The 15,244-nt window shown below is 46.3% G+C and overlaps 1 protein-coding gene across 1 annotated transcript; it reads left to right on the top strand.

Annotated features, from left to right (window-relative positions):
* Positions 1–6,676: 6,676 nt before the first annotated feature.
* LOC102696054 (prenylcysteine oxidase-like) lies at positions 6,677–13,797 on the top strand. The gene is made up of 7 exons (XM_006631717.3): positions 6,677–6,765; positions 6,887–7,027; positions 8,751–8,957; positions 10,009–10,183; positions 10,362–10,573; positions 11,162–11,302; positions 12,100–13,797. The coding sequence occupies exons 2-7, from the start codon at positions 6,913–6,915 to the stop codon at positions 12,762–12,764; spliced, it is 1,515 nt and encodes a 504-aa protein (XP_006631780.2). The 5' UTR covers positions 6,677–6,765; positions 6,887–6,912; the 3' UTR covers positions 12,765–13,797.
* Positions 13,798–15,244: the final 1,447 nt, after the last annotated feature.

The raw sequence follows: 15,244 nt of genomic DNA, 5'->3' as shown, positions 1-15,244 counted from the left end.
TTTCTTATACAATTGTATTGTTGTTGGTTTTTTTTTGTACTTCTTACCGTCTGAGAGCTAGCTAAATAGAATTTCGTCGTCCCATATACCTGTATATGAGTATAATGACAATGAACTTGAACTTGAACTAGTCTCTGAAAAAAAAAACATAGTCTTGTGAAATCAATAAAATAAACATGGTTTAAAAGTGTTCATAACCTATCGATTTAAAGTGAACTTTAAACAACACGCTTTGGCTTGTAGCCTTTGGGATCTGAGAAGGGCATTAACAGTCTATGACAGTGGGTACCCCGAAAGGCTAAGAAAAGTGGGATGAGCTTTCTGGATTCTGTTCTGCTCAATGCAGATTGTGGTCATTCCAGCTGACTGACAGCTTCATAAAGAAAGGTATCCCCTCTACCTGTTTTGTCTTTTGAAGGTCAGCAAGGGAATGTGTGTTTGTGTGGCAGTTTTGCAGTTGTACGACGCACACAGGGTGCGGTACTATTTTTCCCTACATCTCATCTCGTGTGGTACTTTACTGTAAAGTCCTCTGCTTTGCCGTGATGTCATGGTGTTTTTCTCACCTACCTGGACACCACAGGAAACGTTTGTAAAGAATAACATCTGCAGGTTTTGGCGACTTCTAAATGCTTTTTTATTAATCACCTTTTCTTTTACAACGAGGTATTAAAATGCATCTCAGAAAATAATTCCTTGATTTTTAGCTCAGATCACCCAATGTGTAGGATGACAGAACCAGGTTCTGTCTTGGCATTTTAAGTCTGTTGACAGGTGGAAAGGGTGAGAGTGGAGCTAAGCAAAATATGCTACTGCAGTAGAACACTGTATGCGTGCATTGTTTTGGTCCCATGAATTAGGGCTGATTTGGGCAAACTTAACAGAGGGGGGGCACGGTGGCACAGGGGTAGTCAATACTGTGTCACATGCTGGGGCCCTGGGTTCAATTACTGGGGCACTCTGTGTGTGGAGTCTGTATGTTCTTCCTGTGTTTGTGTGGGTTTCCCCTGGGTGCTCCGCTTTCCTCCCACAGTCCAAAGACATTCTGTTAGGTTAATTGCCCTCTGGAAAAATTGTCTCTGGTGTGAGTATGTGTCTATGTGTGTGTGCCCTGTGATGGATGTGGTGTCCTGTCCAGGGTGTATCGTGTCTTGCACCAATTGGATAGGCTCCAGCTCTTCTGCAATCCTGAAATGGATAAAGCAGTTAGAAAATGGTTGGATGTTGAAAAAGAACATTAATGCTGATGGCCAGAGCGGTGGCTAAGGATCTGTGCCTGTGACTGGAAGGTTGCCGGTTCACATCCTGCAGCTGGCAGAGGAATCCTACTCCATTGGGCCCCTAAGCAAGGCCCTTAACCCCAACTGCTCCAGGGGCGCCATACAATGGCAGACCCTGTGCTCTGACCCCAAGCTTTTCTCCGTGTCTGTGTCTCCATGGAGAAAAGCTGGGGTATGTGAAAAGATGAATTCCTAATGCAAGAAACTGTATAGGGCTAATAAAGAAACATTACATTACAGAAGGGTTCAAGTTCCCGTATAGTACTGGTGCAGGTTTTCATAAGCGATGGAACATCCTCCTGCCACCAGGGGCCGCCACTTCTTTGGCTAAACCTTAGTTTCAAGCGGCTCAGACTGACGGACAGAAATTGCCATTATACATAGAATTGTAATGTTGCTGCATGTTCTGTACAATGAAGAGGTAAAATGTCTGTAGGCTTTCGGTTTCTATGCCATTTAATAAACTCAATATAGTTTAAAGAAGGGGTTAACAATGGTGATTCTTACCATTAAGAAGTATACAAAGAGTAAAAGAGTCATGACCTCTCTTCGGGATGGCTCATTGTTTTCTAATTCATGAATTTTTTTGAACGTCACATCTGAACATGATCCAGGAGGATGGAAGAGGTGGGTGGGAGGGGGGGTGGGGGTTCTGTTTGGCATCTACTGATGAGATATAGTTTCATGGAACCCTGGGTGGCACAGTGGTGTGGTGCCCAAGAGCTGCTGCCATACAGCTCCTGGTTCTGTTCCTGACTTGACTGTAGGCTTTTCCATGCCTGCAAAGGGTTTCTATCACAATCTTTGGATATACAGTACTTGTCTGGGTGAGATGGTGTCCCCATGTCTGTGTGTGTAAGTGAATGTGTTTGTGTTACGCTGCGTAGGTCAGGACCCTATGCAGACGGTAAAATCTGGAAGAGACTGGAGAAGGGTAACAGGGAAGCACGACAGGATCAGGACGGGATGACTGACATTGTTCCGGTGCTTGGGGGGCGTGGCACCGGCGAACGAGTCCAAAACTCTCCAGAAGGGGAAAGCAGGAAGCAGTCCAAAAGCCGGGAGATCCATCCAAAACAAAATCTAGACAAGTATAAAAACCGGAATGGGATCTGGTACAGGGAGAGGGAATAAAAGCAGGATCACGCGGCCAGGCGCTCTGAGCCCCAGTCTCAGCTGGGTCAGGACGCCGAGAGGGGCAGGAATGGCGGCAGGTGCACATGATCAACTAAAATGTGAAAGAGCCGGAGCGCCCTTAAGAGGAGGGATTACGATCGTGACAGTTTGTGTCCAATGATGGAGCCAGCAGCATTGTGGAGGGGTGGTTAGGGTGTAACAGAGGTGCCCATCCATGAATTGACAGATGGGTGTGTAGATGGGTAGATGGTATACCACATTAAGCACTTCTAGTGATGCATAACTCAAAGTGGGTACATTAATATACCCTATACCATGTGCTATTCATCCCCGTAGTCAGTACTGGGAACATACCCTATCAAGTCTTAATCAATGAACCCTAACTTGTGTGTTAGGAGACAAGCTCAAGGAGAACATACCAACACCAGAGGGAACTCAAAATGAAACAGAACCCAGGATCCCCTGAGACAGCAGAGCTGATTGTCCTACCACACTAAAACATTAAAAAAATGCTTGGAAATCCCCCCCACATCATGTGAAAGAGTTTTCCTTTCCTAGCTTTGGAATACTGTGATAGAGGAAGTGGGCATTGTAGGTCAGTGACCAGCAGAATGTCTGTCTGTTGCCTTTACCTCCCACACTGTACAGATGGGAGCCGCTGGAGGCACTTGAGTACAGGCAGTGTGACGCTCTGGGCCGCTTGTTTTACTCTACTGAACCACGAAACTTAGCTCACATGACGGGAGGCTTTGAGTCAAGTTTAAATCAAATGATCAACGGATGACTTTTAGTCACGGGGAAGGTGAGAGGAGCAAAAAATAAACACAGGGACTTTTATTTCAGTCATTAACTTTTGGTTGGTAGAAAGTAAATAAAAAAGAGAGCAAGAGATGGCTTTAATTCAGCTCCTCACTCACCACAAACGGGCACACATCGAGAAACCCAACATTTATTTACCTAGATTGATTCTCAATATATTACATAGCTACAGCACTTTAACTTTAGGTAGCTAACCTCTCTTTCCTGGTGTTTCTCTGGTGTTGGAGTTTTCTTGTATCTGGTGTCTCTCCTTTTCAAAGAAGGTAGAACTGGAAACTGGATGTTAAGGCTGATTCTGTTGAGTAAAGGTTATTCCATATTCCAGTTAAATTTCAGCACACTTCAGGTTTCCAGGTACACTATGAGGTGAGCAGCTTTAGGTGTGTATATTACCAGGGGAAATCTCTTTGCAGAGCCTTCAAATGAATAATAACAGGGCAAACGAAGCACTGAGGTAGAGCTGTTTTGCTGGTTATGACTGCTGATTAGCTAAGTAGTCCAACGGTCTCAAACAGTGGTTTCTTAACAGAAGTCAGGGTATTGGCTTTGAAAGCAAGGCAGGATGTTGGTTAGTTGTTCTAAACTCTCACAGTCCTTTTTTGAAAAGAATTCATCCTCTTCCAAGTTTAAAATGCACTTCAATCCTAAACAGACTTCCACACAGACTCCACTTGCACGTTTAGGTCATTGTTTTATTGTGAAAAGCAATTTGTGGAGGTGTCTTTTTAGTACAGGTGCATTGATTTGGCCACTTGTGTTGATCCCCTACATACACCTATCTGTTCAGGACTGGAAGACTATGACAGTGATGAAGGGGGAAGTGGTTTCAAACAAATGGGACAGTATGGGGACAGTACTACCGTTGAGTTAGAATAAATCCAATTCAATCCAATTTAACTACTAATGACATAGTTAAGACACAGCTCTGATCTTAAGTAGGTCATCAAGATGAATTTTGCACACTGATGCATTAATCTTGCACACTTTTATGGAGAAATCACCAACGTTTTAATTTGTATCATTTTTGTAGATATACTGTAAGCCTTATAAACCAAGTCTGGAGAACCACTTTGAAGGCAATGGGTTTTGTGAATGCGGCAGCTTTCCTGTACGATCTTTTCCAAAAGGGAGGCGGGAGTATGGAACAAGATCCCCAGTCATATTTTTGATGTTTATACCCTGGCTTCTTTCATGAAACAACCCAATGAAGTCCTCCAGTTAGGACAGGAGGCACCTCTGTACTCACAGAGTTGTGGGAGTGTGGAACAAGGTGCCTAGGCATGTGGTTGAAGCCAAAACCCTGCCTTTGTTTGAGGAATGGTGGATGAGACCCTCTGATTGTCTTACCACTAACTACCAAACGGATTTGAAAGGCCAAATGGCTCCTCTTGTCTGTGACCGTCCTTATGTTCATGTGTGCTTGCATGGGACCTTCTATGGATGTACATTATTGACCACAGGGGTGGCAAAGGTGCTCACCCAAACACGATCATGATCCAGGTGTAGTGGGTTTGAAATTGGGTCATGTCATTAGAGACTGTGACCTGGATGGTCGGTCAGGACTCTCTTTGTTCCCCACGACACAGCGCCCCCTGTGGTCACCCCGGTGCTTGCAGGCTCGCGGTGCTGCCGGCGAGTGACATGCTTGTCCTCCAATTGGCAGTGAACCTCCCGTGACTTATTGAAACACGAGTGGCTGGAGGGTGGGAGAGCTGGAGGAGTCTGCCTGCACTTCCTTGCTCTCTCTGGCAAAAACACACAACTGGTGGTTCCAAAACTGGGTTAGTAAAATACACACACACACACACAAAACAAAATTGGACGTTCTAAATTTAAACAACAAAAACGTGCATTCAAGAATAACTGCCTCGCATAAGAATGTGACCTTTATAAACCTCAGACAAACACAGGCAAAAACACAGAAAGAGGATGTTGCAAAGATGGCTCGTTGTTTCGAGAAGTTGCTCTAACAGCAATATTTTAGCACTCGACACTCAACATTTCACTTGGCACTATTCCCAGAAGTGTGCTTCACAGCAAAGGGGTTCTTTTTAAAAAAGCAGACTCTCAGAACTCCCAGAAATACCAGAAATTTCACAAACTGGACACATAATTCGCATCATAAAGAGCAAGCGCGAACAAAAATAACCCTGGTCACAAACTACAAAAGCATTTTTTTCTTTTTCAGATGTTTTACACACCATTTCCTAGTTATTGGTTTCCATATGGTATTTATTCAACACTGAAAAGTACATGACAGTCAGCAACAGTAACAAGTGGTTTCATTCAAAACAAGCACACAAAGTATGGAGTGTATATAGTATAGTGTAATGTACCATACATTGAGGAGCAATAATTGGTGAAAAATATCATATAATTGACAGCTGTCCTGGTGGAATCTAAAGCAATGATATGCCAATATACAGACAAGGCGTTTGGCATACTGGGACAGTTGGTATACATGAGACAGATCTTTTTTTTTTTTGCCTTGTAGGCTGATCTTGGGCTTGTCCGGTAGTGGAATGGGAGACCTCCAATAAACAAGGACCCAAATTATTATTATTATTAATAATAATAATAATAATAATAATAATTATTATTATTATTATTATTATTATCGCACCGATATTAAACCAAAGTCCCGCCTGTTTGATCCTTAAAGATCTGGCACTTTTCGAAAGCGCTAGGGCGTTCATGCAAGTGTCCTGGCTGCACTCCACTCTGTGTTGGAACAATCTGACTTTCCTGAAGTTCCTCCTACAGCGATGTTTTACTTCTCCACTTGATCCGCAGTGTAGTGGGATCGCTGGTGCTTAACTACCGCCTCACGCCCCCTCCTGTTCGTGGAATCGTTTGGGATCGGATCGTTTGAGATGAAAAGCGTTGTATAAACGCAATTATGATGAGAATTATTCATAATTATGGACTACAGTTTCGGCACATGTAAACTTAACATGGCGCGCAGTGCTGATGAGTCGCAGAAAGATGTGGTCTGCAGAGGGGTCATACACAACAATAATTCATAAGCACTTCTTTAAAATACTTCACACTAATAACTGCACGTAATCTCGGCTCAGCGCTCCCCTTGCTGGTTGTTCTAAGGAAGCACAAGACGACTCAACTTTCCGACCAAAACAAAAACTTTTATTGTAAGCAGCGCTTTTTTTCCATGCTGTTTCAATGCCACTCTGATTGATTGTTAACATTGATAAACACATTTCCCTTCCCTATTTTGTGTCTTGAGGAAAATACGTGTACGTCAAGACATGTACGTGAAGCTCGGATCGGTTCAGTTACAGGAAACAAAAACAGTTCAACAACATTATTAGTCATACGCGAGCCTCTTCCACAAGAACAACACAAATCCCATGCTTTGTGAAAATATTTTGTAAGGTTTTTTTCTGAGTCTCCCGTCAAAAAAACGGACATGCGCAGTTCTCGCCAAGGGGACGTCAGTGCGCAGAGCGCTACAAGAGGAAGGTGGGACGGTAGGACCAGGGATGCATGGCTTTATATACCTTATGTTAAGGTGACATCCCTGCTTTTTTACTGCGTTGACCCAGCATTTGTTTCCTCGGTGGAGGGAGTTCCGGGACTGTCAGGGGCGAATGTTTCGTAATCAGCTCGTGATGTTTTAATATGTTTTGCAGCGTCTAGCTCTCCGGCAGCTTGCATCATGACCCGGTTCCTATTGCTGTCGCGGTGCGTTTTGACGCTCGTCTGGTGCTGCTCGGCCGCTGTGGGAGATCCCGATTCCGCCCAAGTGGACGGTGCTCCGCCTTCTAAAATAGGTACGGAGATTTGTTTCGAAACACTCTTGCGGCTGCGACGGCATGCGGGTTATAGTCCCTGTAGGCTGTGGGACGACGTGCTCGCCCACGGTATAGGCAGACTCGTGGCGTGCGCGTGACCGTGGCGCTTTTTTGCACAGTTTTTCTTTCTCGATCTACTCCTCGCTCAGCGGGTGGCCAGCAGGTGCGTTTTTCTAAATGAGAAGTCGTCACTCTGATATCCCTTGACGGAAAGGGGCAGTCAAGCGTCACTCTTACAGGGCTCGCTTTTTTACTGCTTCTTGCGGGCTGTATTACTGCTCAGTACATTTAATTTCATGGAGAGTGGTGCATTCAGTTAAAGCACAGCAAATACAGACACCCCACGTCCCCCGGAAGTTCCGGGAGTCTCACTGAAATCCGAAAAATCATCATCGAATTATTCATTATATAATATGACCCTGAGCCATCTGAGACTGCTCAAATCTGCTAAACAAACCGCATCTCTGTACAACAAAAGTTTGCAAAGAAAGTGAGATTATTCAAGATTATTATAAATTCAACTGGTGAGTCATAGTATTTATAGTGTATTGCATATATATGATAGTATCTATCAGCGAATTATTTAATTATAAAGCTGGGGGTCAAGTAAGTTTTCACAAGAGGGATGACCCCCCCTCTCTAAAATCAGTTTTTAAAAGTGGGGAGGTCTGAATACAGGCAGGGCCCAGGGCAGGTTTGTTGCAGGTTTAATAAAACCAGGCCTTTTTACCTGTCTGCTATAGGATAATGGGTGAAACCATCATGCACGTGTAATGCTGGATGGAGTGTGCAGATGACATTCACACCGGCCACGTCTATAAGGACACAGTAATAAGGATGTCGATAGCAGGTCTGCACTGTAGTGCTGATGTAAGCACAACGAAAAAAGTTTCCACACAGACTGGGGATACTATATTTATACAAAACAGCTTCACAGCTACCAAACCCAATCACACCTTCACCTCCAATACAGATAGATACAGACAGAAAAAGAAGTCAGCGGTGATACTGTGACTGTAGGGTTCGTGCAGGGTGGGGGTTAAACACACTAAGATAAGATTGTTTTATTGGCCATATGCAATTTCTCGCATTAGGAGTTTGTCTTTTCACATACCCCAGCTTGCTCTCCATGAGACACACAGACAGGGAGAGAAGCTTGGGGTCAGAGCACAGGGTCAGCCATTTATACGGCACCCCTGGAGCAGTTGGGATGAAGGGCCTTGCTCAAGGGCCCAACGGAGTAGGATTCCTCTGCCGGCCGTGGGATTCAAGCCGGCAACCTTCCAGCCACAGGCACAGATCCTTAGCCACAGAGCCACCACTCCGCCCATGGGATGGGAGTTGGATGGAGACGGATATTCCCTGTGCAGTTTACTTCTGAACAGTCACATGTACACCAGCTCCATTCTCTCTGTCTCTGTCCCTGATCTCTCCCTTTTTCTCTAGTCACGTTATCCTGTACCCAATCAGAAAACACAGAAAGATATATTAACGTAAACCTATTTACAAACGGAAATAGAATTCTCTCTATAACTCAAGAAGATTTTAAACTGACCTGAAGAACAATAGCCCAGGACTAAGCTTACAATACCGGAAGAGCAGTTTTGGCTGGTCCGCGATTTGCGCCGGTAGGAACTCTGCATTCCGCGGACACAGGGCAGCCCTACTGATTCCCCGCTTCCCCCTCGTCTTGCCCTCGCAGCCATCGTCGGCGCCGGAATCGGTGGGACAGCGACGGCCCATTTCCTGCGGCAGCACTTCGGGCCGGAGGTGCGGATCGACGTGTACGAGAAGGGCGCGGTCGGCGGCCGCCTGGCCACGGTGACGGTCAACAACCAGGAGTACGAGTCTGGGGCCTCCATCATCCACTCCCTCAACCTGCACATGCAGGACTTCGTCAAGCAGCTGGGTCAGTTATGGCGCTGGGACGCTTTCCCAGAAGAGGTGTTAGTGGGGCCAGCAGGGGGCGCTCACCCTGTGGCCCGTGTGGGTCCTAATGCCCCCGTACAGTGACAAGGACACTATACTGTAAAAAGGCACCGTCCTTCAGATTAGACATTAAACTGAGTTCCTGACTGTGGTCATTAAAAATCCCAGGGCATTTCTCAAAAAGAGTAGGGGTGTAACCTGGCCAAATTTCCCATTGGCCCTTACCAATCATGACCTCCTAATAATCCCACCTATGAATTGGCTTCATTACTCTGCTCTCCTTCCCACTGAGAGCTGGTGTGTGGTGAGTGTACTTGGCTGCCATCGCATCATCCAGGTGGGGCTACACACTGGTGGTAGTGGAGGGGAGTCCCCATTACCTGTAAAACGCTCTGAGTAGCGTGTCCAGAAAAGCACAGTGTAAGCAATTATTATTATTATTATTATTTTCTTCTTTTATCGGAGATGCCACTCTCTGTCTTATGTGTGTGCGCCCTACTACCCAGTAATGTTGTGGTTAAGAGGTCTGGGCACTCGCAGTTGGATGTAACAGAAATAGTTAAACAGATGAACAAATTGGTACAGTAAGAAAAGAAATGGACCTAATATTAGTTTTTAAAAAGTAAAGCAAATAAGTAATGCCAGGGCCGCACGGTGGCGCAGTGGTTAAGCATTGCTGCCTCGCAGTACTGGACCTGGGGTGCTGTCTGTGTGGAGTTTGCATGTTCCTACAGGTGTTTCGGTGTCCTCCCACAGCCCAAAGACGTACTGGTAGGTAAATTCCAGGGTGTAACCTGCCTTGTGCCTGTTGCTTGCCAGGATAGGCTCCAGCTTGCCTGCAACCCTGTACTGGATAAAGCAGTTAGACAACAGGATAGATAAGTAATGCAAATCAAGCAGGGCGGTGTGGTGTTTCTGTAACCCAGGAGGAACAGGGGCTGGGCAGGGCTGCGGTAGGTGTGTGTGTGTGTGTGTGTGTGTGTGTGTGTGTGTGTGTGTGTGTGTGTTGACCACCTCTGCTTGTCCGGCAGGGCTGAAGTACCGGAAGAGCGTGGCGGGGAAGACCGCTGTGTTCAACGGCGAGCACTTCATCCTGGAGGAGACTGACTGGTACCTGCTGGATCTCTTCCGCCTGTGGTGGCGCTACGGCTTCAGCTTCATCCGCCTGCAGATGTGGGTGGAGGAGATCATGGAGAAGTTCATGAGGTGGGGATATGTGTGTGTGCGCGCGCGCGCGAACGCGGATGACTCCTGCGCCTGCTCCGTGCCCTCGACCCACCCCCTGCTCCCACTGAGCCAGTCACCTCCTTCCTCCCTGCTCTTCCTCATTCCTTCTTCCCTTCTTCCCCGGCCCCTGCCGGGCTCTCCCTGTCCCTCTGTCCAGGATCTACAAGTACCAGGCCCATGGCTACGCCTTCAGCTCGGTGGAGGAGCTGCTGCACTCCCTGGGCGGCTCATCCTTCATCAACATGACGCGGCGCTCCGTGTCCGAGTCCCTGCTGGAGCTGGGCGTGTCGCAGCGCTTCATCGACGAGGTCATCGCCGCCGTCATGAGGGCCAACTACGGCCAGCCTGTCAGCATCCCGGCCTTCGTAGGTATGCCGGGCGCCGCGGAGTGGCGTGGGGGTGGAGTGGGCGTGGGCGGGGGGCAGGCTGGGACTCCGCAGCCCTCCTGACCCCAACCGACTGGAATGCAGCTCTTCATTGGTGAGAAACGTCGGGCGTTATGTGTTTTGAGTTGATATTCTTAAAATACTGAATCTGCCAATGACAAATAGTAGTGGTTTATATAATGGTAGTGCGGTTTTAAATCATGTGTATAATAAGTCCCCAGGGCTGTGAAAGTACAGGCACTTTTTTGCTCCAAGGGAGGTGGGGGTGTGGAACAAGCTACACAGCCGTGTGGTTGAAGCCAATAATCTGGTCACAGCTAGATGAGATCCTCCAGCAAGGACAGGAGGCACCTCTATACACAAAGGGCTCCTCTCGTTTGTAAACCTTATGCTCTTTGGTTCTTATGAATGGAAGTTTAATGCGGTCACTGGGGCAAGATACTGGGGTTTTGTACCATGAGGCACGAAGCTGGACAAATCCAGTGCCTAGGGTGAGGGTATTGCTTGTGTTTATCACACGGGCTTCTGCATGTGACTGATGTCCATCTGATCCCTACGTCTTCTGTAACAGGAGCGGTATCCCTGGCTGGAGCCCAGGCCAATATGTGGTCAGTGGAAGGAGGCAACAAGCTGGTATGTTCTGGCTTGCTGAACCTAGCTAGGGCCAGTCTCATCCATGCCAAAGTCACAGCAGTCGCACCGCATGCAACAGGTAGGTGGCAGCAGAACCCTTCTCAGAACACTGAAGCATTTTCCTTTAAGTCTGTTGGGAATGGATTGTGAACGTTCCTCTTGAATGTATGGTATGTCTAGACTTTGCTAAACAGGACATAACCCTCAGTGCAGTGCTCTTTTTATTTTCTGTTTTTGTAGACATTAGCTCATGTGGTGTTCTCACTACAGCCATAAACCCAAAAACAGAATAGAATCAGTCCCTCTGTGTCGTGTTCCTGCTTAACCAGTCCTTAGAGTCCATTTCAGTTCATTGTTATGGAACTTTTTCCTAACTGCATTAAAATGTGTATCACAGTCATTCCATTTTATTCATTTCATGACATCTATTGTGTAGATAAAACACAATTGATGTCAAAATCCACACGAGTCCACTCTAACTAAATGGTTCACGAGTACAACGCCATGGTTTGGGAGAGCTGTAGTCCAGCAGGTTTTGAGGGTTGCCAAGAAAAGCCTGAATTTCCAAACACTTCCATTTTGGTCAGTTAAGCAGGTGTTTGGTCCAAATCAGCAGGTTACAAAAAAACACCCTGTTAGAAAGCACTGCCCAAAGGGCACCCCTGAGTTTTTTTTAGGTGTCAATTAATCATGTAACTTTAATAAGATGATCAGAACTCGCGTGTGATCCAGGTCCTTTAAAAATGGATGATTTAATTGTGACCAGTAAGACCTGACGGTGGCTCTCCAGAAGCAGCGTTGGCCTCCCCTTTATGCTTTTGTAGGTTTGTGTTGTTATTTGCTGGGTGTTTCTATGTTCGTTTTTTGCCTCCGAAGCCGAGGGCACCCAGTACCAGCTGAGCTCTGTTAATGAGAAGGAGGAGAAGGGCGCGGAGATCTATGACATCGTCGTCTTGGCAACGCCCCTGCAGCAGGATGGGTCGGCGGGCCTCGCTTTTGACGGCTTCGACCCGCCCCTGCCAGGAATTACCGGCTCCTACCACCACACAGTGGCGTCCATTGTCCACGGCTACCTCAACTGTTCCTACTTTGGCTTCCCGGACCCCAAGCTCTTCCCCTTCGCCAGCATGCTGACCACCGACACGCCTGGGCTCTTCTTCAACAGCGTGGGCAGCGTCTGCCCCGTCAACATCAGTGCCTCCTTCCGCAGGAAGCAGCCGCAGGAGGCGGCCGTCTACAAGGTGTTTTCCCAGCAGCTCCTGGGGAAGAAGGAGCTGAAGACCCTGTTCAAGTCCTACTACTCCGTCCAGGCGACGGACTGGCAGGCGTACCCCCAGTACGGGTCCTCTCAGGCCCTGCCGCCCCTCGTGCTGCACGACGGCCTCTACTACCTCAACGGTATCGAGTGGGCTGCCAGCGCAATGGAGATGAGCGCCGTGGCGGCCAAAAACATCGCGCTGCTGGCCTACCACCGCTGGAACAGGCAGCAGGAGATGATCGACCAGAAGGACCTGGTGCACAAGATCAAGACCGAGCTGTGACCGACCGGGCTCCTAGAGAGGGCAAGAGAGCTGGGGTCTGACATTGTCAATTGATTTAACTTCTCCAAAAGAACTACAATTTGCTTCCAGGAAAGCACAAATACCCACATGGCAGGGTAAATTGAACCTATTCTTTCCTTCTGTGAGCAGGTGAAGGGGATGGGTCAGGTTTTTCTGATGGTGGTGGTCTTGAAGTGCCACAGGGACATACATCCGTTGACTCCCAGGGCCAGCAGATTATTCCCAGCGTGGGGAACGTATGCTGCCGTGAAGCCCAGCTTCAGCTTGCTAATTGTCAAGTATAGTGTTCATGTGACAATACAGATTTACATTTCCCATTTCCTGTCAGATCTCTAAAACCAGGTGCACCAGCTGGTCTTGATAGGAAACTATGTTACATATAAGCAAGTTAGGAAACAGTATTAATTTTCATTGTTGTTTTTTTCTGCCCCATAGAGGTTAATTGACCTTTCTGTTCTGGTAAGCTTGGACTTTGTCCTGTAGCATCTCAACAATATGTGTAAAGTCTTACTTTACAAGGTGTGCTTTACTTATAGTATGTATATATACATTACTAATAGTAAGATAACACTAAGATTTTCTAGTATTTTTTTGTGCAAAATCAAACCAGTACTCGATCTGGCTGGAAGAAATTCATCTCAATTTTATAGTTCATTGCTTTGTTCAAGTACAGTTGCACTGTGAAATAGTAGACATGTTCATGGAAACTCCATTTTAACAAGATGTTTTTTCTTCTACAGATAATTCCAAGTATGACAGTGGATTGTCAGACCTAATTATGGTATCATGCAGTATACTAAATGAAACAATGAGAGTTTGAAGAATTTTTGTAAAACGTTTTTGATTTTGAAGGAGGAGATAAAGGACTGTTAGTCTTTTTTATTTCAAAAGATTAATTTACAGCACTGATTGTGACTACTGTAGGTTTCTGAATTCAAAATTCTTTGAGAATGTTCTGCAAATGAAGTGACACCCCAGAAGGTCTTTAATAAATATCAAAAGCTGTTTTGAAGTTTTGCCATTTATTTTGCATTGTATAACACAGATGTCGGCATTTTGAGCAGAAGGTACCATTGAAAGGTTGTTCTAATATTGGACAGGATTTGTTCTGTAGTGTTCAAGCACAGGGCAAGAAATGCAATTGCTCTACAAAAAAAAAGGACAAATACTTGTCGTGCAAGAGTCTCAGAAGGTCTCAATAATGTTTACAATCTGTGTGGTGAACAAAGACCAGGACGTGACAAAACCACAAGAACTCCTTGAAAATATCCTGCTAGCCAGTTCAGGCTAGTTCATTTCCAGTCCTCAACAGTAATCAAAGCTTTAGGTTTTCATGTGAATACTCTGCGAGTTAACTGCCAGAATGGTCTGATTCTCTTACTTAACATTAAGTGTCTCCCAGGAACCCCTAGTGCTCGGCTCACAGTGGGAGCTACGGGGGGGGGGGGGGGCAGAATACGAAGGGCAGGGGCTGTTTAGGGGTGAAGGGGGGGAATAGGGCCTTGATGGAGTCCAGGAACAACAGTGGTTTGAAGTGGATTCCCATTCCAGTGCTGGGAGGATGAACCTGGACGCAGAGGCTCAACAAAAGATTTTGTTTTCCGCCAGTGCTGGCTGTTTAAAGCCTGAAAACTTGTCCAGCCTGTTGATTTTGAGAACCGGGTTCCCCCATGCCTGTGGTCTCTCAGATGCACACTCAGTCGCTCAGATTTACTAAAACCTGGTATTCAAATTGATATGACATACACCCATCCTTTTTCTAACCACTATCCAGTGCAGGGCTGCAGGGGAGCTGGTGCTTATCCTGGGAAGCAACAGGTGCAAGGCAGGATACACCCCGGACGGGACACCAGTCCATTGCAGAGCGCACACAGACAAAACATACACACGCTCACCCCAGGGCCAATTTTCTCAGAAGTCAGTTAACCTCCCAGCATGTCTTTGGACTTTTAAGAAAAAAACAGAGCACTTCAAAGAAACCCACATAAACATGGGGAGAACATACAAGCTCCACACAGATAACACCACAGGAATTGAACCCAGAGCCCCAACACTGAGGGGGGCAACAGTGCTAACCACTGCACTGCGATAGAGACATGGGAAATATTTGAATAAATCAAAGTGTATCAGAATGTTGAAATTCTGCCTTTTTATAGTAATCAGGCACATTTTCCTTGAAAAATAGAGTCATGAACCAAGTCGGCCATATGAAACAAGTGTGAAATTAAGTCTGTGGAATCATTTCAGTCTTATATTAAATACCAAAACCATCTTGCAGATTACATAGGCTGTGACATTTATTCTAACTTTAACACACCCGGACTGAAATGTTTTGGTTGATAACCCTAGAGGGTGTTCTGTGTATTGTTTGGCAATGCCATCCGACATCAGTCATTGTCCTGTAAAGCTGAGGACGGGCGGCACTTTTATTTACGCAAAGGGTGGTGGGAGACTGGAAA

Source organism: Lepisosteus oculatus, chromosome 11 (genome assembly GCF_040954835.1).
Source record: "Lepisosteus oculatus isolate fLepOcu1 chromosome 11, fLepOcu1.hap2, whole genome shotgun sequence".
Lineage (NCBI taxonomy): Eukaryota > Metazoa > Chordata > Actinopteri > Semionotiformes > Lepisosteidae > Lepisosteus > Lepisosteus oculatus.
Note: the sequence above shows the minus strand (reverse complement) of the source record. Positions and strands in the feature narration are given on the sequence as shown.